The 23,904-nt window shown below is 41.1% G+C and overlaps 1 protein-coding gene across 4 annotated transcripts in view; it reads right to left on the reverse strand.

The window, feature by feature from the left end:
* Positions 1-1,761: 1,761 nt before the first annotated feature.
* Positions 1,762-23,904, reverse strand: part of LOC148097218 (uncharacterized) — a 532,237-nt gene continuing 510,094 nt past the window's right edge. Inside the window, exons 2-3 of one of the 4 annotated variants that reach the window (XM_087831904.1) lie at positions 2,335-2,694; positions 1,762-2,195 (exon numbers count right to left, since the gene is read on the reverse strand). In XM_087831904.1, coding sequence (XP_087688030.1) covers positions 1,762-2,195; positions 2,335-2,694 — 794 coding nt within the window. Of the gene's footprint in view, positions 2,695-23,904 lie in introns of all 4 variants that reach the window. The other 3 variants (XM_087831902.1, XM_087831905.1, XM_087831903.1) reach the window with 3 other exon arrangements.

A 23,904-nucleotide genomic window follows, 5' to 3' on the forward strand; every position in this document is an offset into this window, starting at 1 on the left:
ATGATAGTAGTTAAAATCGAGTGTTAAAAATGAGTGTTTCTATTTCAAATCTGGAGGTGTTACAATGGAAACATTAACTCTTGACCTCTTAACTCTGAACTCCTACAGGGGCTATGACACCAATAGAGTAAATTCACAGACTCCGCCCCCTGCACGGCTCCGATCGAAGCTGAAGTGAAGCCGTTTCAGAACATTTTGCTCTACATATTTGAGTTGTTTGCCATGCTTGGTAAGTCATGTTTTCAAAGATTGTTTCAATTATTGTTATTAGCTTTTACTTCTGTGGCTCTTTGGAGTTGAGACAAAGCTGTGTGAAAGGCATTAGCCATGTTGCTCGGTGATAGCATAATATTCTGTTTTAGCTAGCTGAAAGGTATTGTTTGCGGGCAAATACCACAGCCTTGAAAAAAAGCTTGCATGTGAATTTTCAGTCAAATTTCTTGGTCAAATACACTTAAAACAATGTCTAGAATGTGAAATGTTGATATAATGGTGCTACTTGAAGCCTGAAAACGATCTCCCATAAAAAACTAGCAAACAGCAGTAGCAGACGTCCCGAGTCCCGACTGAGTTCTACGTTAGCACTTAGATTCCTCCAGAGTTTTGTGCACACGGTTTAGGTAAAAATGAAAAAGGTTGAGGTTTTACATTTAGTTCAGTATTACCTGTTGTCTGTGTCCTTGTCTTTTGGGAAAATACTTTACACAAGTAATGGCTCAAAAAGGATTCCTTTTTTTTTTACTGTGCTGCAATTGATTTGTGCCATTAATTAGTGTCAACTAATTTTTATTCAATCTCCACATAGGATATGCTTGTGAAGATGGAATATGGGGGAGAGCAGAAGTGCGTTGAAGTTCCACAAAGTGAAGAATGAAGGACATGCATATTGTATTTTGTATTTATTGAAATAAGTGATGAGAATGCTGTTATTTGCATTTACCAGCTCACCTATGTCAGACCTTTTGATAAACGAAATTCTAATGAAAGTGCGAACATGTACACTGTTACATCTTTCAGAAAATGTTTTGAAATTGTGGTGCCCAGTTCAGAATAAATGTTTTTCAAAAACCATTGCGTCTTTTTAGTAAATGTTTATTTCCAAAAGAAATTTCTAGAAGTTCAGAACAGTAAAATTCCCGCTTTTTAGAATTAATTAGAAGATAACTCTTACGTAGTTAAACTAAAATGCTCTTTGAGAGTTAATATATAAACTCTTAACACCAAGTGTTAAATTATCAACTCCAGAGAGATTTGGTGTTTAACACTAAATCAGAGTTAACATACCAACTCTCCAAAAAGAGTTAAATTAACACTCTCTGGTGTGGACCCATATAGACACTTTAAAAGTGTTGAAATCAAATCTGACAGTGTTAATTTGGACATGCTGGATTTGCTGTGTATGACACAGAAACTGCTGTAGAAAATCACTGAAAACATGCTGAAATCAAAGGTTGATTATAGCGTTATTAGAAAAGTTACAAAACCCTTCTTCCAGAATGGCAAAGAAATCTCCCAAAACAAGAAACTCCCCGACATTCAAAAGGTCAAAAGAACGTGATCACAGATACAGCAGCAGAAATGAGCATCCTCTGAAGGGTGGCGCTGGCCTTCCTTAGTGATCGGGTGAGGAGGTCAACTGTTCATGAGGGACTTCTTACAAAAAAAAAGAAAAATGAACAGATATTATCAGAACAAATGCTGCCAATCAGAATAGTTGTTAGAGTAGTGTAAAGGTGTGTTTTCCCCACAAAACTTTCAGCACTACGACTTCTGCTGTTTGTGGGTCTTCATGTGCAACGACAAATGATGACTCTGGCGGAACATTTTCCCACAGGTTTTACAGTGATACGGTTTCTCTCCCGTGTGGATAGTTTTGTGGCTTTTAAGTGACGCTGACAGAGTAAATCTTTCCCCGCAGGTCTCACAAACATACGGCTTCTCTCCTGTGTGCGTTCTCATGTGGCGCAGAAGGTTACAGCGTGTAGTGAAGGTTTTCTCACATGCTTGGCAGGGATGAGGCCTCTCTCCTGTGTGGATTCTCATGTGGTTCATCAAATCACTGCGTTGAATAAAGGTTTTCTCACACGTTTTGCAAGAATGAATCTTCTCTCCCGTGTGAGTTTTTGTGTGACGCAACAAAATGCTCTTTTCACTAAAGGTTTTCTCACATGTTTTGCAGGTATGCAGCTTCTCGCTTGTTTGCATTCTGTGACGTGTCCTCTTTTGAGACTTTTTCTTGAAGGCTTTTTTACATTTTCTTAAGGGAAAACCCTCCTTTCAAAGGCTGTTTACCTGTATCAGTGTTACACTTATCAGCTGGCATGGGAGAGCTTTCTGTATCATTGCTCTGACTTCTGCTTCTATTTCCAGTCGAACCTGAATTGACATTCCTGTTTACTTCCTGATCTTGGCTCTCAGCTACAGCAGAGCTGTGAGCAGCGAGCTGGTCACTGTCTGGTTCTGCTTCACTCTGGTTGCTTTCCCCCCAAGTAACAGTCACCTTAAAAATGGTATCATTCTCTTCCTTCTCTACAACCTGCTCGTCCTCCTGACTGCTGCACAGTTCCTCCTGTTGCTCTTTAATCTGTGGAGGTTCTGGTTCCTCCTGCTCCACACTGGAGCTCCTCTCCTGGTTCCAGAGCTGCTGCTCAGGGAGAACCTCCTCCTCTCTGCAGAGGAGTCGCAGTGGAAGGTCTGGAAGTAGAAAAGGACACAAAAAATAAATAAATAATATTATAAAAAGGCAAATACTCCGATACACGCACACACACAAGCTTTCAAAGTTACTACATGGAGAAAAGCCAAAACAGAGAGCACACACACGCACTGAAAATATGCCTCTGAGTTGTTTACAGGCTGTTAATAGTGTCTATACTGCACGATGTACACATGTGGATAACACGGGTAGGTTATGTAGAAGAAAAAGAGGAATTCTGGAGTAAGTTGGATGAAGCAGTACTGAGTGTCTGCAGGGGGAGAGAGAGTTCAACGAACATGTAAGTGAAGGGAGGAGAGGTGATGAGGAGGCGCTGGGTAGGAGTGCCTTTAAAGAAAGGATAGAAAAGGTTGTGTTGAACTTTAACAAGAGGGAGGAACACAGAGGTGAACTTCATCTTATACAGAAGGTGAAATCTGAAGGAGACATAGCTGGGGGCATCAGATGGAAGTCTGCAAGATAACTTTGGAAATCAATAAGAGGAAGTGAGAGAAGACAGAGATCAAAAGAGATCAGATCAAAACAAATAAGATGAAGCTTCATTTGAACAAACAGTTGTGAACAAAAATCCTTCCCAACATACACAAACTATTCTGAGATGTTTCTTGAATTCAGGACTTCTTACACATTTTTCTCCAAATGTCTCAAGTTTCAGACTTTTTAACTGTGTGAGTATCAGCGACTCTCTGACTCTGTCGACATCGTTAATGTGACTTCTGCTTGTGTGACGTGTCACACGGCTCCCTTAAATCATTTTGGTTATAAAGTGTGTGAACCACAGGAGGAGGAGTGACTGAGAGCAGAGAGGAGGAGCAGAGATTCAGGGAGGAGCTGAGCTGTCACTGAACTATAGAAGAGAGAAAAACTTCCACATTCAACAGAGTTCAACACAAAACAAACTTTATGTTCCTCAACATGCTGTCATTACATCACTGTGTGTTTCCTCTGATTCTTCTCACTCTCACAGGTCTGCTCACCTACACAGGAAACTATGTTCAATTCAAATGATCCATTAACGTCAATTATTGGTTGAAAACGTTCTCTCTTCCTTCAGGTGTCACATGTGATCAGCTCACTCCAGTCAAAGATGAAGAGTCCAGTTTAGAAGGCAGCACAGTTACTCTGACCTACAAATACACCACAGGTGCTACTTATTTCTTCTGGTATCGACAACATCCAGGAAAACCTCCAGAGTTCCTGATCTCACACTCTGCTTCAGGATCAGTAGGAGAAGAAAAAGTTCCTGGACTGAAGATTAAAGTGGAGGGAAAAGAAATCAAGATGAGCATCTCCTCTGCTGCAGTGTCTGACTCTGCTGTGTACTACTGTGCTGTGAGGCCCACAGTGACAGGAAACAGCAAAACTCTGTACAAAAACAAAGACAACAGAATACTCCACAACATCCACTAGAGGGAGCCACACACTGTTAAACCTCTGATTCTTGTGTCATTGGACTGATGACAAAGACAACAGAGAAATGAAGCAGTAAAGATCAGAGACAGAGACAGAGCTGCTGTGGAAGCACAAAACTATTTGATTGGCTGAGCTATTGCACTGGCCCCGCCCACTGAAGCTGAGCTCATCCAATGACATTATTTGTTGGTCATTGTGCTGCAGTGGAAGAACATTGTTCATGTGCTGTCTGTCTGGCTTTAATAACTCCAAAGACATGTTGCTGCACCTCTTTTTGCTTCTATCTCACATTATAGGTGAGTTTAAGAACAGGATTAAAGTTTAGTTGAAGCTGCTGCATTAAGCAGATATACAGACTGCATTTCACTACTTTTCTTCTTTCTTTTTCCAGGACTAACAGCTGGAGACTCAATCACTCCTCAACAACCTGAAGTCACTGAAACAGAAGGAGAATCTGTCACACTCACATGTAGCTATGAGACAACAGGTTATCCCCGCCTACACTGGTACAAACATCATTCTGACCTTCAGGCTCCTCAGTTTATACTATGGAAAGATGGACAAGGATACACACGTGAATATATTCCTGATAAACGATATGGATCAGAAACTTCAGATCGATCAACTAATCTGACCATAGCAGCCCTAACCCTGGCAGACACAGCTCTCTACTACTGTGCTCTACAAACACAGTGATACAAAGTGTAGAAGAGGCTGTACAAAAACCTGAACACAGATATCTGACTACTCTTCAAAGAGGAGGGAAGTGGTATTCAAAGCACAGCTTCATATCAGATGGATTCTGCTAATTCCTGTTTTATCAGAGTCACTGTGGTTACAGCTGCTAATGAAACACTGTGGGAGGATTCACATGAGCAGCAAATCCACATCAACCACAAACCAACTGCAGGAACGTTCAGACACAATAAAAAATGTCAAACATCAAAAGCTGCTCATTTACACTATTTTATATTTAGTGGATGAGGACATGCAAAAATGCAGCAGAAGCAAAATAAACAGAGTAACAGAGGTTTATCTCTTTAAGTTAAAATCTCTCACATGAAGCTAAAAGTCCAACCAGGAAGACCATCTCATGCTTGTTCCATTTATTCTCTTTGAACTCATCACATCAGATGATGATGCTCTCTTTCATCATTGTCCTGCTCTCATGTTTAAGTGTTTCCCCTCTCAGTGTCAGATGGATGCAGCCCTCCTCCACCTTTCATCAGGACCAGAGTCTGTGGGTCCTTCCACTGAGGTCATCAGCAGTCCTGCTCCACATCACATCCATCCAGATGTTCAGCATGGTTCTTCAGCCCTGCTCCACGTCACATCCATCCAGATGTTCAGCATGGTTCTTCAGCCCTGCTCCACCACAAGAGTCCAGACTCCCTCTGATCTAAACACTGAGGACTCCTCACATGTTTCTGCAGCAGCAGGGAGAGTTTCCAGTCAGCAGCTTCATGTCCTCACAGTCAGGCGGCTAAAATAAAGAAAGCAAAGGGAACAACTTTTTCATGTTTTCATGAATGATGCAGCTGTGAAAGCTGTTGTGCAATCACAGCAGTCCAGACTTCAAACTTTTGAACATTTCAAACTTCAGTCGTTTGATGGTTTTCCAACAGAGTTCTTAAAGTATGACCACAGTAGATCCAGAAGAAGACTGAAGGTGCTGTCGATGCAGGCGGACACCGAGGGCCCGCTGCTGTAGTCTCTGCAGGTGAAGGACGGATAAACCAGTCTGCACAGATCAGACCGAAAGGTTCCAACAAGCACATCCATCCATGAGGGATCCATCCATCTTTGCTTCAATCTAAGGGCCGAGATTTGTGTCCCGGCCAGTGTTGGGCAAGTTAGTTTGAAAAAGTAATTATAGTTACTAGTTACTTCTTCAAAAAAGTAAATGAGTTAGTAACTGAGTTACAATATTCTAAAAGTAATTAATTATTTGAAAAGTAACTATTGCGTTACTATTGCGGTCCAGGGTGTAATCGGCCATTTTTAACTACTTTGATGTTTCCTCCACATTTCACCTTTAAAACTGTTTATTTGCCTTGTTTGGTCTCATCAGCACAACCTCACGTGTCTGAATCTACAGTCATGTTTTCATTGTGACTGTATTAACACAACTGATCTAAAATCAGACAAAAAACATAAAATCTGAGCAGAAAAAGTTTTATTTTTACTGTAACAACCACAAACATGTTTAATGATCATATTTCATAACTTTAAATGCAAATAAAAATTGTCAATTTTAAAATCATATGCACAAGTTTTTCAAACAACAAAGTTATTTGTATCCATTTACCTTTTACCCTTTTTTAAATAACCATTTCAAACTATTTACAGAACAATCAGCTGTTCTTCAATAAGATGCCACAAATTATTTGTGCCACTCCAAAAAAATACTTTCTGCCACTATAAAGGAAACATCACAGCCTGATACCTGCAGGTCTGACAGCAGCAGGTGTGTCACTGCTGTTTCTACCTGGAGACAGCAGTAGCCTCATTGTTCTGACACACAACACAAAACTGTCCACAACACCACAGAGACTCTCATTAAAGCAAAAATCAAAAAATAAACTCAGCAAAATGAAACAACAACTAACAGGAACAAAACGTATCTAAACAAAAAACATCAGTAACTAATTACTGATTACTTCCCCCCAAAATTAATCCTGTTACTTTCCTCATTACTTATTTTAAAAAGTAATTAGCTACTTAGTTACTTAAATACTTTTTAAAAACACGATTTACAACCTGAATAGGTGATAAAGTGATAGATCTTTCAGCCCAATTCTACTTTTTCTGCATAATCCATCATAAAAATGTAATCAAATGGAAAAGTCTCTTTTTAAAACTTGTTTTATTAGTTTTAATCTTTTAACTTTATGCATCAAGCAAACATTTAATTATCTGCAACATTCTCTGACTGGAAGAAATTAGTTTAACATTTAAACCTATTTTCTGCACTTTCCAGCACATAAAATAAAATATTTTGTGTGTTTACACTCAGTCTTTCAAATAGATGCAAGTAAAACACAGCAGAAAATAAATAAAGTCAAAGACTAGCAGTCCTGTTGCTCTATTTTCACCTGTAAAGCAGGAGTGGGGTAGGCAGAGGGTTACCCTGGTGCAGGTGTGCAGCGGTCAGTGGAAGAATCCGCGAGTTTCTCTGTGAGTTTCCCATTACGTCGTAGCTACTCGGTGCTTGCTCGGAAGTTTAGGGTTTTTTTGCTGATGATCCATTGTTGATCTGCACACAGCTGTTGTCACGAATGTCACACTCGCTTACGTCACTGTCATGAGACATTCTGCAAAAAATCACGGTTTTAGTAACGCAGTAACGCAGCGTTCCTATGGGAAAGTAACAGTAATCTAATTACCTTTTTTGCAATAGTAATCGTTACTTGGATTACAGTAACGCGTTACTGCCCATCTCTGATCATTTGTGTCGTCTACTTGCTGCAGTCTCCTCCTATTCTCTGCAGTTGTGATTTCTCTTCCCTTTGACCTTCACTAAGTCTTCACTTGAACTTTGAATTTGAACAAAAGTTTTTCCGTCATATCTTCATCTTTCACTGCTATAACTAAATGCAGACACAGATTCTCTTTGTCTCTCACAGGCTGTCAGTGATCTTCAGTCTGTTTCTGACATATTTAACACGAACACAGATCATGAAGTTTCAGAGTTATTCTGCCTGTTCTGACTTAAAGTTGTTGATGATCAAAGATGAATGGATCTTCAGATCTGCTGCAGTGACAGACTCTGCTGTGAGGCCCACAGTGACAGCAAACCCACAGAGATGCTCCACTAGAGGGCGACATCATCCAGTAGGCGGTGCTCTCCTTCTGCACTGTGTTCAACCATTGTGTCAATAATAAGTGCTGCTGTGAAGAGAACAATTCTCAGACTGAATGTTGAACATCAGCTAGTTTCTCCTGTTGATTTAAACCTTGTTGTACAGATGGAACATTGGCTGTGGATTATTCTTGCTGCTCTTTTCTTTGGTGAGATACAAACATCAACATGTTTCCTCTGTTTAAATAAATGTGTTTGTCTAATTAATGGTGAGTTTTTAATCATGTTTATTGATCCATCTCTTCCTCTGCATGTTCTGTTCTTCCTCAGAGTGTAAAGGAGAAGACAAAGTGATCCAGGAACAAGGAGATGTCATTGCTGCTGAAGGAGACACAGTTACACTTGACTGTAAATATGAGACCAGTGACTCCAGTCCATATTTGTTCTGGTACAAACAAGGAGTAAATAGTTACCCAAATTATATGCTGCATTGTTTGTCAACATCAACACTTAAGGCTGAAGAATTCAACAACGACAGATTTGATGCTGAACTCAACAAGACAGAAAAGTCAGTTCCTCTGAAGATCCAGAAGCTTCAGCTGTCTGACTCTGCTGTGTACTACTGTGCTCTGCAGCCCACAGTGACAGGAAACAGCAAAACTCTGTACAAAAACCTTTGGAGCAAAGACAACAGAATACTCCACAACATCCACTAGAGGGAGCCACACACTGTTAAACTGCTCTGTAGACTCTTTGAGAGAATGAGACACAGCTTTGACAGCGAAGTTTAGCAGCTACAATAATGTCACATGAGTCTCCTCCTCAGCCTGCCTGTCACACAGCAGCAGAAACACAGCCGTGGGAACATTTCAGTTTCAAACCAAACACTCACCTTTCTCTGTTTTGTTTGCTCACAGAATATTAAGAATATTTTAATAGATGTTTTTATCTCTTGCAGATGATTCATTCAGCAGATTACAACTAGAAAACATATTTTTACGGGAGGCTGTGATTAACCTGAAATTGCTCTTTGAGTATAAATGTGTGTGAAAGGGTGAATGAGGCTGTTGTATGAAGCACTCTGAGTGCTCAAGTAAAGTAGAAAAGTGCTTTATGAGAACCAGCAAGCTAAAGCTGATAAATGGAGCAACTCTTGTTTTTCTTCATTTTACTGAAGCTGTAACTGTCCCTGAGACAGTTAAAATAAAGTTGGTTATTTCATGTTTCTGTGATAGGTTCATGCTTAATTTAGTTCATTTATTTATAAGATAAAGTTTAAGTTTAAAAAGTTTAACATTAATTAAAAAACATGTCTAAAATATGTGATTACAAAATATGGGTTCGTTTAATATGTAAAGTGCTGTAAAGTTTGTATGAGGTAAAGTTGTAATTGTCACATGACCAGAGTTTGGTTGAGAGCACAACCATGGCATCGTGGAGCTAGCATGGATACATGGCTACAGATGCATCTACAGCCTCAGCGTTAATGTTATTCTGCATGTGGTCCAAGAGGCGCACACGGTATGGTTTAATGTATATTGTTTGTATAATGTTGCATACGTGTTCTACACTGGTAATGAGAGGACATTGTTGTTATATCCATTATTGTGCATTTTTTCTGTTCTGCTTGCACATGCACTTGCACTGTTTATGGACACTGATATGAGAGACTGATAAGCTCAAACATTTATGTTGTAATCTTTGTGTTTCTTCAGTTTTCACGGTGTCTGAAGACAATAAGAGAGAGAGAGAGAGAAATAAATTTCCGAAGACATCAGTATGATGCATGGCCATTCTTTGTTGGACCCCTGTAGTTACAGTGAAAACGTACCGCCAACGTGGCTGGAAGTTCGACGTTAGAAGCAATGCATGTTCCAGAATAAGAGAAGAAGAAACGTTCTTGACAGCGCAGTGTGTGTGGTTCGAGAACACAGCGGAAAAGAGGCTTGGAAACTTAAAAAGAGTAAACACCATTATTGGCGCTTTGGACGGCAACGACCACGACTTCACCAATAGAGGGCGACATTGACCATCATAAACTACAGCTCTGCAAATTTCTGCCGCTGCACACAGCAAGAACTGTAAAATCCCTCGCAGTCTTCAAGGAAAGGATAACGTCTCTGCAGTCAGCGCCAGGTTGGGCTGTGATATATCCACAACTTCACGGATGTTAGTAAAGTTTGAAGAGGTCTATTAAAATAATAATTTGTTTTGTATGAGAAAGGTACTGAGTTAAAGGTAACCAACCTGTCATTATAGCCAAAGTGTTCCCTTTTATTTTACAAGTGGTGTTGTTTAAAGTGTTCTAATAATGTTTAAGAGTTCAATTTAAAAGAAGAATAACAAGGGGTGTAGTTAAGCAAATTGTTGCAAGAATCAGATTGTATTGAGAATTATATATTTGCCAGGATTGCATGTACATATAGCAACAACTTGTTTATGCAGCAGGTTTGCTGAAACATGTACAATGTCAGTAAACACAGAAAATTCACATATTGAAGAATGCAGAGAACAAATTGATTCCCTTAAGGAAGAGCTAAGTAGATTGAATGAACAATTGAAATTACAGACTGATGATGTTGAAAGGGAGAAATTGGAGTTACTCATAGGTGATATTCATGCTAAAATAGAAATCAAGCAGATAATGTTGAAGAAGCCTGCCTCTAATACTTCAAGACTAGAGCCTAGGAAATCCTCAAGGGAGCGAAAGTTAACGCCCAAAATGCTAGAACTTAAGCAACAAGAGTTTTCTCAGAAGGAGAGTAAATTTATCAAACTATATGAAAGCTGGAAAGAACAAGTTAAAGCTACACGTTCCAAACTTAAAGATGAGTGCTCTGACCAAGAATTAGCTGACATGATGGATACTGTCGAAGAGCTGGAGTCACAAGTGAAAAATACATATGAAGATATGAGATCGCAGTCAGCCCCTTCTACTGAGACTAGAAGAAAAATTGATTCCTGCACAGCAGTAACAGCGGACTTGATGAGAATACTTAAAGTACGTATGAGTGAAGTGGGGCAAGAAGAGTTTGATGCTAAGGCAGAAAATGCGAGACTTCACATGGTGCTAGACAGAGAATATGCTCAGTCAATATTTGGGACTACAATCTCCCGACCTTCTGTACGTAGCTGCCGCTCAAGCTGTTTATCGGAGCAGCAAAGCATCAATGTAAAAAAGGCAGAGTGTGCTGCACAGCTTGCCGCGAAGCAGGCCGAGATAGAGATGGAGGAGGCTATTGCTACACAAAGGCAAGAGCTTAAAAGACTAGAAAATCAGCGAGATCTTCAGGTAATAACTGCAAAGCTAAAGGCTTATTCTCAAGCAGATTCAAGTGAAGCCTGTGGAGAAGACAAAGGCGCACACAGTGCGGTAGTCAGTTGTCCTCCATTAGCTCCTGAAGAAATCATACCAAAGCAAACCTACAAGAATGATAACAATGAACAACCAAACAATAATAACAATGAGTCATTGTTAATCCAAGCCTTGCATGACACAATGGTCCTCACCAGACGTCCTGCACCTGAGCCCCCAGTCTTCTCAGGGGACCCACTTAAGTTCTTAGAGTGGAGCACTAGTTTCAAAGCTTTGATAGAGCAGCGATGCACAAATCCAGCTGACAGGTTGTTCTACCTACGCAAATACATCAGTGGAGAAGCACGGTCTGTATTGGAGGGAAGCTTTTACAGAAAAGATGACGAAGCATATGACCAAGCTTGGGAAGCTTTGAATGCTCGGTATGGCCACCCCTTTGTAATTCAGCGTGCATTTAGGGAAAAACTGAACAACTGGCCAAAGATTGGTTCAAGAGAGTCGCTTAAACTGAGACAATTCAGTGATTTTCTGACAGCCTGCAGCAATGCTATGCCATACATCAAAGAACTGCAGGTGTTAAATGACTGTGAAGAGAATCAAAAATTGCTCCAAAAACTTCCTGACTGGGTGACTTCTTGTTGGAATCGTCATGTCACAGTGCAGTTACGGCAAAAAGAAGAATATCCAAGCTTCAAACAATTTGCTGATTTTGTTGCACAAGAAGCGGAAGTTGCATGCAATCCTGTAACATCATTTCATGCCTTGAAACACACTGAAGAAAGGTCAGCTAGGGACATAAAGCGTCCAAAGGCTAATGCATACATCACAAATGTGAAAGCATCAGACAGAACAACCACAGGATACAGCGGAGTGGAGAACAATTCAAATGAGCCTGATATAGAAAGAAAAGCAAATGCTTTGCCATCAAACTCAGTCACATGTATTTGCTGTGGAGAAAGCCATTCTATTCACAAATGCCAGACCTTTGCTAAAATGTCCGTGGAGAACAAGAGAAAGTTCATACTTGACAATAACCTGTGCTTTGGCTGTCTCAGAAGAGGACACAATTCAAAAGACTGTAAGTGCAAGGCGACTTGTGGGGTTTGTAAAAAACATCATCCAACAGCTCTTCACGAAGACCGTCCAAAGACTGCAGTGAACACATCATCACATAGAATGCAGACAGAAGAAAGCATATCTGCACTTTCTTGTTGCATGGACAGAGGAGATGGTGGGAGCACATCCATGATAGTGCCTGTGTGGGTTTCTTCAACCACCACTCCAGAGAGAGAGACCTTAGTGTATGCTCTATTAGATACACAGAGTAGCAACACTTTTGTAGATCAAGGGGTATGTGAGGAGATGGGGATGAGTTTAGAGCCAGTGAAGTTAAAGCTAACCACTATGATGGGAAGAGTTTCCATTGTTCAGAGCGAAAGAGTTAGTGGGCTCAGAGTTAGAGGGTTTTCCTCCAAAAGCTTTATCAACTTGCCACTTGCCTATACCAGAGACTTCATCCCACTTGAACGTTCACACATTCCCACCTCTGAAACTGCCAAAAGATGGGAACATCTAATCAGAATAGCACAGGAGATGCCTGAGTTAATGGATTGCAAGGTCGGGCTGTTAATAGGCTACGACTGTCCTAGAGCACTGGCACCACGGCAAGTAATCGTGGGAGGTGACGAAGAGCCATATGCAATCAAGACAGACCTGGGCTGGAGCATTGTTGGCAGTTCACAAAAAATGGCAACATCAGCAGAAGTGACAGGCCTGTGCCATCGCTTATCTGGTAAGGAACTTCCACCCTTGACACCAGCCACCATCATCAGAGTACTTGAGTCAGACTTCAAAGACACAGCTCCTGGAGAAAAGAGCATATCACAAGATGACATACAGTTCATGCAACTGCTAAATGAGAAAATACACCAGAATGCTGATGGGCACCTAGAGATGCCACTTCCCTTTAAGGCACGCCCTCAGCTGCCAGAAAATAAGCGTCTGGCTCTGGTGCGACTTAAGCACCTGAAAGGGAAGTTTGAGAAAAATCCCAAATTTAAGGACGATTATGTAAGGTTCATGGACAATGTCTTCAAGGAAGGTGATGCTGAAAGAGCTGAAGATGATCCCAGAGAAGGAAATATGTGGTATATTCCACATCAAGGCGTCTATCACCCAAGAAAACCGGAAAAAATCAGGGTTGTGTTTGACTGCTCTGAAAAGTACAGTGGCACAGCTCTGAATGATCACCTCTTGACTGGACCTGATCTCATTAACAGTTTGACTGGAGTACTCTGCCGATTTCGTCAGGTCTCCTCAGCTCTTTCCGGGATAGTGGCATGGTTGCCCCTCCGTTGGTCTTCCTTGGTCTCTTGTGCTTTGAGGGGTTCTGGATGTCTGGACCTGGATCTCTCTTTCTTTCCCCCAGTCATGTTTGTCCCGTATGTATCAACTAAAAATAAAATAAACAATAAAACAAAGGTCAATCAAATGGACCAATACGGCAAGGCTGGGATGATCCACCTGGTAAAGTAATCGTTTGGGCATCTTTCTTTACCTTTAGGCAATAATTCTGATGGCTAATGAACCAAACTGGACAGGTGGGCAAAAAAAAAAGACTATTGTAATCCTCTCTTGCATGTCTCCCCCAAAAATCCCTCCATCAGCTTCAACTGGTTCAAAACTCAGCTGCCTGTTTTATTACCAGAACCCGTCCTACAGCACATCACCCCTGTCCTTCAGGAACCTCACTGGCTCCCTGTGAAACTCTGAACAGTGTTCACACTTCTTCTCAAGACCCTTCATAGCCTCACTCCTCCTCACCTTTCTCATCTGTTACCTGTCACCTGTCTCACCCGCTCACTTCAATCTTCTTCTTCTGTCCAGCTTGCTGTGCCTTCTTTCAGCACCATGGGAAGCAGAGCTTTCAGCTGCTCTGCCTCCAGGCTGTGGAACTCTGCCCCAGTTTAATCTGTTCAAGTCTGCATATTCACTGTGAACTTAATGTTGCTCTGTTGTATGCTTTTCATTGTTCTTTGTTTTGTCATTGTTCTATTATGTGATTCACTCTATTGTTAAATGACCTTGGGTGTCTGTGGGTGCTTTGAAACAGGATGTATTATTATTATTATTATTATTATTATTATTATTATTATTATTATTGCTATAATTATTATTGCTATAATTATTATTATTATTATTATTATTATTATTATTATTATTATTATTATTATTGTGTGACGTGTCACACGGCTCCCTTAAATCATTTTGTTCATTATTCATAATAATCATTATTATCATCCCCTTTCATACTGTTTATACCAGCTTCTATGTCACAAAATAAAAACATCATCTGAGATGTTTCTTGAATTCAGGACTTCTTACACATTTTTCTCCAAATGTCTCAAGTTTCAGAGTTTTTAACTGTGTGAGTATCAGCGACTCTCTGACTCTGTCGACATCGTTAATGTGACTTCTGCTTGTGTGACGTGTCACACGGCTCCTTTAAATCATTTTGGTTATAAAGTGTGTGAACCACAGGAGGAGGAGTGACTGAGAGCAGAGAGGAGGAGCAGAGATTCAGGGAGGAGCTGAGCTGTTACTGAACTATAGAAGAGAGAAAAACCTCCACATTCAACAGAGTTCAACACAAAACAAACTTTATGTTCCTCAACATGCTGTCATTACATCACTGTGTGTTTCCTTACTGGCTTCTCTTCCTGTTAACAGGTGAGTTCATTTTTAATCTCCATCTCTGTTGTGTGTGAGACTTTTCCATGTTCTGAGTGTTTCCTGTCTGCAGGTGTGATCTGTGAGGAGCTCACAGCACTCGACACTCAGAAATCCAGTTTAGAAGGAAGCACTGTGACTCTGTCCTATAAATACTCCAGACAAGCAGCTCCTGGTGATTATTTCTTCTGGTATCGACAATATCCTGGAAAAACTCCAGAGTTCCTGATCTCTCACTCAGACAAAGCACAGCTGACATCAGATCCAGTCATTAGACTGTCTGTGAACGTGAACAATGATCAAACACTGATGACTCTTCAGATCTCCTCTGCTGCAGTGTCTGACTCTGCTGTGTACTACTGTGCTGTGAGGCCCACAGTGACAGGAAACAGCAAAACTCTGTACAAAAACCTTTGGAGCAAAGACAACAGAATACTCCACAACATCCACTAGAGGGAGCCACACACTGTTAAACCTCTGATTCTTGTGTCATTGGACTGATGACAAAGACAACAGAGAAATGAAGCAGTAAAGATCAGAGACAGAGACAGAGCTGCTGTGGAAGCACAAAACTGTTTGATTGGCTGAGCTATTGCACTGGCCCCGCCCACTGAAGTTGAGCTCATCCAATGACATTATTTGTTGGTCATTGTGCTGCAGTGGAAGAACATTGTTCATGTGCTGTCTGTCTGGCTTTAATAACTCCAAAGACATGTTGCTGCACCTCTTTTTGCTTCTATCTCACATTATAGGTGAGTTTAAGAACAGGATTAAAGTTTAGTTGAAGCTGCTGCATTAAGCAGATATACAGACTGCATTTCACTACTTTTCTTCTTTCTTTTTCCAGGACTAACAGCTGGAGACTCAATCACTCCTCAACAACCTGAAGTCACTGAAACAGAAGGAGAATCTGTCACACTCACATGTAGTTATGAGACAACAGGTTATCCCCGCCTTCACTGGTACAAACATCATTCTGACCTTCAGGCTCCTCAGTTTATACTCTGGAAAGATGGACAAGGATACACAGGTGAATATATTCCTGATAAACGATATGGATCAGAAACATCAGATCGATCAACTAACCTGACCATAGCAGCCCTAAACCTGGCAGACACAGCTCTCTACTACTGTGCTCTACAAACACAGTGATACAAAGTGTAGAAGAGGCTGTACAAAAACCTGAACACAGATATCTGACTACTCTTCAAAGAGGAGGGAAGTGGTATTCAAAGCACAGCTTCATATCAGATGGATTCTGCTAATTCCTGTTTTATCAGAGTCACTGTGGTTACAGCTGCTAATGAAACACTGTGGGAGGATTCACATGAGCAGCAAATCCACATCAACCACAAACCAACTGCAGGAACGTTCAGACACAATAAAAACTGTCAAACATCAAAAGCTGCTCATTTACACTATTTTATATTTAGTGGATGAGGACATGCAAAAATGCAGCAGAAGCAAAATAAACAGAGTAACAGAGGTTTATCTCTTTAAGTTAAAATCTCTCACATGAAGCTAAAAGTCCAACCAGGAAGACCATCTCATGCTTGTTCCATTTATTCTCTTTGAACTCATCACATCAGATGATGATGCTCTCCTTCATCATTGTCCTGCTCTCATGTTTAAGTGTTTCCCCTCTCAGTGTCAGATGGATGCAGCCCTCCTCCACCTTTCATCAGGACCAGAGTCTGTGGGTCCTTCCACTGAGGTCATCAGCAGCCCTGCTCCACATCACATCCATCCAGATGTTCAGCATGGTTCTTCAGCCCTGCTCCACATCACATCCATCCAGATGTTCAGCATGGTTCTTCAGCCCTGCTCCACCACAAGAGTACAGATTCCCTCTGATCTAAACTCTGAGGACTCCTCACATGTTTCTGCAGCAGCAGGGAGAGTTTCCAGTCAGCAGCTTCATGTCCTCACAGTCAGGCGGCTAAAATAAAGAAAGCAAAGGGAACAACTTTTTCATGTCTTCATGAATGATGCAGCTGTGAAAGCTGTTGTGCAATCACAGCAGTCCAGACTTCAAACTTTTGAACATTTCAAACTTCAGTCGTTTGATGGTTTTCCAACAGAGTTCTTAAAGTATGACCACAGTAGATCCAGAAGAAGACTGAACGTGCTGTCGATGCAGGCCGACACCGAGGGCCCACTGCTGTAGTCTCTGCAGGTGAAGGACGGATAAACCAGTCTGCACAGATCAGACCGAAAGGTTCCAACAAGCAAATCCATCCATGAGGGATCCATCCATCTTTCCTTCAATCTAAGGGCCGAGATTTGTGTCCCGGCCAGTGTTGGACAAGTTAGTTTGAAAAAGTAATTATAGTTACTAGTTACTTCTTCAAAAAAGTAAATGAGTTAGTAACTGAGTTACAATATTCTAAAAGTAATTAATTACTTGAAAAGTAACTATTGCGTTACTATTGCGGTCCAGGGTGTAATCGGCCATTTTTAACTACTTTGATGTTTCCTCCACATTTCACCTTTAAAACTATTTATTTGTCTTGTTTGGTCTCATCAGCACAACCTCACGTGTCTGAATCTACAGTCATGTTTTCATTGTGACTGTATTAACACAACTGATCTAAAATCAGACACAAAACATAAAATCAGAGTAGAAAAAGTTATATTTTTACTGTAACAACCAGAAACATGTTTAATGATCATATTTTTAAATCATACGCACAAGTTTTGCAAACAACAAAGTTATTTGCATCCATTTACCTTTTAGCCTTTTTTAAATAACCATTTCAAACTATTTACAGAAAAATCAGCTGTTCTTCAATAAGATGCCACAAATTATTTGTGCCACTCCAAATATTTCTGCCACTATAAAGGAAACATCACAGCCTGATACCTGCAGGTCTGACAGCAGCAGGTGTGTCACTGCTGTTTCTACCTGGAGACAGCAGTTGCCTCATTGTTCTGACACACAACACAAAACTGTCCACAACACCACAGAGACTCTCATTAAAGCAAAAAATCAAAAAAATAAACGGAGCAAAATGAAACAACAACTAACAGGAACAAAACGTATCTAAACAAAAAACATCAGTAACTAATTACTGATTACTTCCCCCCAAAATTAATCCTGTTACTTTCCTCATTACTTATTTTAAAAAGTAATTAGCTACTTAGTTACTTAAATACTTTTTAAAAACACGATTTACAACCTGAATAGGTGATAAAGTGATAGATCTTTCAGCCCAATTCTACTTTTTCTGCATAATCCATCATACAAAATGTAATCAAATGGAAAAGTCTCTTTTTAAAACTTGTTTTATTAGTTTTAATCTTTTAACTTTATGCATCAAGCAAAAATAAAATTATATGCAACATTTTCTGACTGGAAGAAATTAGCTTAACATTTAAACCTATTTTCTGCACATTCCAGCACATAAAATAAAATATTTTGTGTGTTTACACTCAGTCTTTCAAATAGATGCAAGTAAAACACAGCAGAAAATAAATAAAGTCACAGACTAGCGGTCCTTTTGCTCTATTTTCACCTGTAAAGCAGGAGTGGGGTAGGCGGAGGGTTACCCTGGTGCAGGTGTGCCGCGGTCAGTGGAAGAATCCGAGTTTCTCTGTGAGTTTCCCATTACGTCGTAGCTACTCGGTGTTTGCTCGGAAGTTTAGGGTTTTTTCGCTGTAAAAAGAAGTTTTCTTCCCACGCACAACGGACACTAATGTTTTTGTCACTTTTTATGGAATCAAACTCAAAGTAAGGTCAGTACTTCCACGCTTTAACGCTGCACGCTCATACTCTCTCTGCACTCGATATATGATCCATTGTTGATCTGCACACAGCTGTTGTCACGAACGTCGCACTCGCTTACGTCACTGTCATGAGACATTCTCGCAAAAAATCATGGTTTTAGTAACGCAGTAACGCAGCGTTCCTACGGGAAAGTAACGGTAATCTAATTACCGTTTTTGCAATAGTAATCGTTACTTGGATTACAGTAACGTGTTACTGCCCATCTCTGATCACTTGTGTCGTCTACTTGCTGCAGTCTCCTCCTATTCTCTGCAGTTGTGATTTCTCTTCCCTTTGACCTTCACTAAGTCTTCACTTGAACTTTGAATTTGAACAAAAATTTTTCCGTCATATCTTCATCTTTCACTGCTATAACTAAATGCAGACACAGATTCTCTTTGTCTCTCACAGGCTGTCAGTGATCTTCAGTCTGTTTCTGACAAATTTAACACGAACACAGATCATGAAGTTACAGAGTTATTCTGCCTGTTCTGACTTAAAGTTGTTGATGATCAAAGATGAATGGATCTTCAGATCTGCTCTGCTGCAGTGACAGACTCTGCTGTGAGGCCCACAGTGACAGCAAACCCACAGAGATGCTCCACTAGAGGGCGACATCATCCAGTAGGCGGTGCTCTCCTTCTGCACTGTGTTCAACCATTGTGTCAATAATAAGTGCTGCTGTGAAGAGAACAATTCTCAGACTGAATGTTGAACATCAGCTAGTTTCTCCTGTTGATTTAAACCTTGTTGTACAGATGGAACATTGGCTGTGGATTATTCTTGCTGCTCTTTTCTTTGGTGAGATACAAACATCAACATGTTTCCTCTGCTTAAATAAATGTGTTCGTCTGATTAATGGTGAGTTTTTAATCATGTTTATTGATCCATGTCTTCCTCTGCATGTTCTGTTCTTCCTCAGAGTGTAAAGGAGAAGACAAAGTGATCCAGGAACAAGGAGATGTCATTGCTGCTGAAGGAGACACAGTTACACTTGGATGTAACTTTGAAACAACTGATACATATCCATATTTGTTCTGGTACAAACAAGATGTGAACAACTTTCCAAAGTATGTTTTAAGACGTGACACTACAGGAACAGAAGATAATGATCAGGAGTTTCCAAAACACAGATTTGATGCTAAAATCAACAGAACAGAAAAGTCAGTTCCTCTGAAGATCCAGAAGCTTCAGCTGTCTGACTCTGCTGTGTACTACTGTGCTGTGCAGCCCACAGTGACAGGAAACAGCAAAACTCTGTACAAAAACCTTTGGAGCAAAGACAACAGAATACTCCACAACATCCACTAGAGGGAGCCACACACTGTTAAACTTGTCTGGTTTGTTTCACTCAGTTAATAAAATGTCTTTTGCATAAAAACAGAAGCTTTAATTCACTTCTTAAAGGGGAGAATGTTCTAATAAATAATTCATCCACCGTTGTTGTCCTCTCTCTTCACTGCAGTTTCTTTAAAACTGTCTCTTCATGATCAGATGTGCAGATCACAGCCTGATGGTAGCAGACCTGTTAGTGGCACTTTAAATATCAAAACAAGACTTTTAATCTTCATGCATCATTTTTTGTTTCCCAGATATTTTTTTCTTTCACATATTTCATGAACATTGCTTCTGAGACAGGTGTTAAATTATATTTATATTATATTTAGCACAGCTCAAGAAAATACAATGAGAAAGCAAAATAGCTTTATTGGGCAAAAATAAAAGTGAACGCTCACGCGACTTGCTGCTGCTACTCACTGGCATCTTTGTATCTTTCTTTATATTCTTTGATACATCTTAACAAATGTATTCCTCCTTGTCTCCTACTTACACGACTGGCGATCGAATTTACAAGTGCCTGAGTATTTTGGGTCTAGCTCACCTGCCTGTTTGTTTTGGGCGTTGTCTCCCTTCGATCCGTACACCTGACTGTTTGTCCGTGATTTTGTCCTGGCAGGATCTGCGACTTGCTCGTTTGGGTTTGGATTTTTAAGTCATTGGTCTACTGACCTAATGTTGGACTTACCAATACTCAGCTGACGAGCTTCTCCGACTCCACTTTCACCTGGCTGCATTCCTCCCTCGCCCAAAGTACATTCACCTGGGCTCTTGTCGAATTTTCATCATGACGACTTTAAGCCAATACAGTCCCTCTGGTCCACTTCTCGTCGTCCTCCATGGAACTCTGACAGGGCTGTTGACCACAGTGTTTTAGCCAGCCTGCTCAGGTCGGCTAACACTTTTGTTCAGTCTGACAGCACCGTTGTCAATTTGTTAACTTTTGAAGCTAACATTGAGGCTCGAACCACAGGGCAGCAGGCCAAACAGGTAGTGGGCGGGGTGTAGGGCTCATCTGTGATGGCCCTGGGTTACCTTAGACAGGAGGATTTGGGGATGGTCTTCAGGGGAGGTGTTAATAACCCACTGTGTAGCCTTTCTGTTCTCAGTCGTGGCCCCGAGGACCAAAAACCAGGCAGGAGGAGAGGACACAGAGGAAGTGCAGCTACTGCTGGGCTTGATCAGGTGACCCTGAAGGTCTACGTATATTCTTTCTGTCATGCGGTGTAGTAGGACTCAGGCGCAGAGCAGAGTTCAGGGGAAAGCAACGTTTATTTACACAACCACCAGGTGCAGATATATAAAGTGAGGGGAACGGGGGTCCTAGGTCCGAAAGGGAGGTCCGGGATTGGAGTCACAAACACGCTGGCTCTTCTTCTTTACAGCAGTAGAAATAACAGGTTAGTCACGGGTCCGGGGAAAACTGTGCACAGGAGAAAATAAGGTTACACGGAGATCGCAGCAAGTCTACAAAGCTTAAGGATTCGAGGCAGAGGTTCACTAACGTGTCTAGCATAATCATCCAGCAGTGAGGCTGTCTGCATCCCGGCCTTAAGAGTCCAACCTGTAATCAGAGCCTGACGAGATGCAGGTGTGTGCCAAGGGCGGGAGCCTGCAGTGAGCTCCGCCCTGGCAGGGAGGAGAGAAGAGAATGTACACCAAACACATGTGGCCTTGTGGAGCTGGCCGGCAGACACGGGGACCATGACACTTACATATACATGCGTAGCTGGTGTTGTGGGTCCAGGTGAGATCAGCAGAGATGTGGGTGCCCAGAAATCTGAAGGTAAAGGCAGATTTCACCTGTTCTCCATTTATAATGAGAGAGGAGTGGACATGTCCTCAAGTCCAATGTGAATTTGTTTGTGAAGGTTCTCAGTCATCCAGGTCATTGAAGTCTAAGGAGCTTTGGAAGAAAAGCATCTGGACTCCATCAAGAGTTCTTCCATTTTAAGGATGTTCAGCTTCAGGTAGGATAGGACCCAAATGTAGACCCATTAGCAGAACATTAACTCAAAAACACAGCTTTATTGGCTGAATGGAAAAATAATACAAAACTGGGAAAGTTCAGGAAACTCTGGGGACCTCACACAAACACAAAGACACACAGGGCAAAGACACAAGGGGGAATCTAATAATCAAGCTCGAAACAGCATAACTAAGACTAATACTGAGCCATTACATTTCTAACATTCTCCCACATCCATATTCTGATGCATCAGAGAGCAATTTGGGGTCAGTATCTTGCCCTGTGATATTGTCAAGGCCAAAGCCAGAACGTGGACCCAAAAGCAGACTCAAACGGAGGCTCAGAGTGAAGTGAACAAAAGTTTTATTTACAATGGTATTGTTACAATATTTACAGGTGCCGTGGCTAGGAATGAGGCTGAATGAACATGAACTATGAGGTCTTAGACAAAGTGAATTCAATGCTATGAACGTGAATGGGAAAATACTATGAGATTAATGTGAAGCTCAGCAAGGGGAACAGTGGTACGGGAGCCGATGGTGTAGAGGCAGTGAAACAGAGGCAGAGCAGACTCAGAGTTGGTTTGGGAATATGACTTAAGCAGATCAACAGTTAAAGCATGAAACAGCCTTACTTGTTCACAGGGGGAGTTTTACAGGAGGGGGAGGTGAGGAGATGAGGCCTGGGTGAGTCCAGAGGATTAATGATCCAAGATTCCAAACGGAGACGACGGGAGGACGGGGAGATGAGACTCAAGAAGAAAAACTCAGAGTTTTACTGGCTGTAGAGACGTGAGGAGAGACCAGCGTCCAGGTGAGTCAGGTTATTCCGAGGATGGCAGAGTTTTCCAAGGAACCACTGAAGACACAAGAGAACAGAGGTAAGGACATGAACTATGAGAAACATGAGCATCATGGAGCCATACGCTAACTTAGGTTAGCAGACAATCTGGTGAAGGCTGGTTGTGAACTCTGGTCTTAAATACAGCTTGATTAGTGGTGATCCTGCGAGAAATGATGAAGACACCACCCAGAGGAGGAGAGCAGGAACTGTGGAAAATTACTGTGACTCACCCAGACCATGACAGATATTTGTCAGCAGACTGGAGCAGTTGGGGATTGAACCAACGACCTTTAGTACATGTAGACAGAAAAAGGACAGACTCCAGGTCCTTGGATTAGACTTGCACTAACCCCAGTGTTTGAGAATTATACCACGGAGTCACATACTTCTGATTAGAGACCTTAGTTTTCACAGGAGCTACAGTATCCAGAGTCGTACGTAGTAAGGAGGTAAAATTATTAACAAGATAATCGACCTCTGTTGGAGCAGCGTTCAGATAGCTGCTCTGCTCTATGTTGGTACAGGGCATTGACGATGATAACAGTGGGTGGATTATATTCTTAAACTTAGTTACAGCGCTTTCAGAAAGACATCTACTGTGATAAAGTCCACTCTCCACTGCTGCGTAATCAATTATTGTAAATGTAAATGTTATCAGGAAATGATCAGACAGGAGAGGGTTTTCAGGAAACACTGTTAAATGTTCAGTTTCTATGTCATATGTTAAAACAAGATCTAGAGTGTGATTAAAGTGGTGGGTGGGTTCTTTTACATTTTGAGAGAAACCAGTTGAGTCTAATAACAGATTAAATGCCATGTTGAGGCTGTCATTTGTAGCATCTACATGGATGTTAAAATCACCCACAATAATTATTTTATCTGAGCTCAGAACTAAATTAGATATAAAGTCTGAGAAATCAGACAGAAACTCTGTGTAAGGCCCAGGTGGACGATAGATGATAACAAGAAAGACTGGTTTCTGAGTTTCACAGCTGGGGTGGACGAGGCTAAG

The sequence above is a fragment of the Neolamprologus brichardi genome, chromosome 18 (assembly GCF_056152115.1).
Source record: "Neolamprologus brichardi isolate AB-2024 chromosome 18, ASM5615211v1, whole genome shotgun sequence".
In the NCBI taxonomy this organism is placed as follows: Eukaryota; Metazoa; Chordata; class Actinopteri; order Cichliformes; family Cichlidae; genus Neolamprologus; species Neolamprologus brichardi.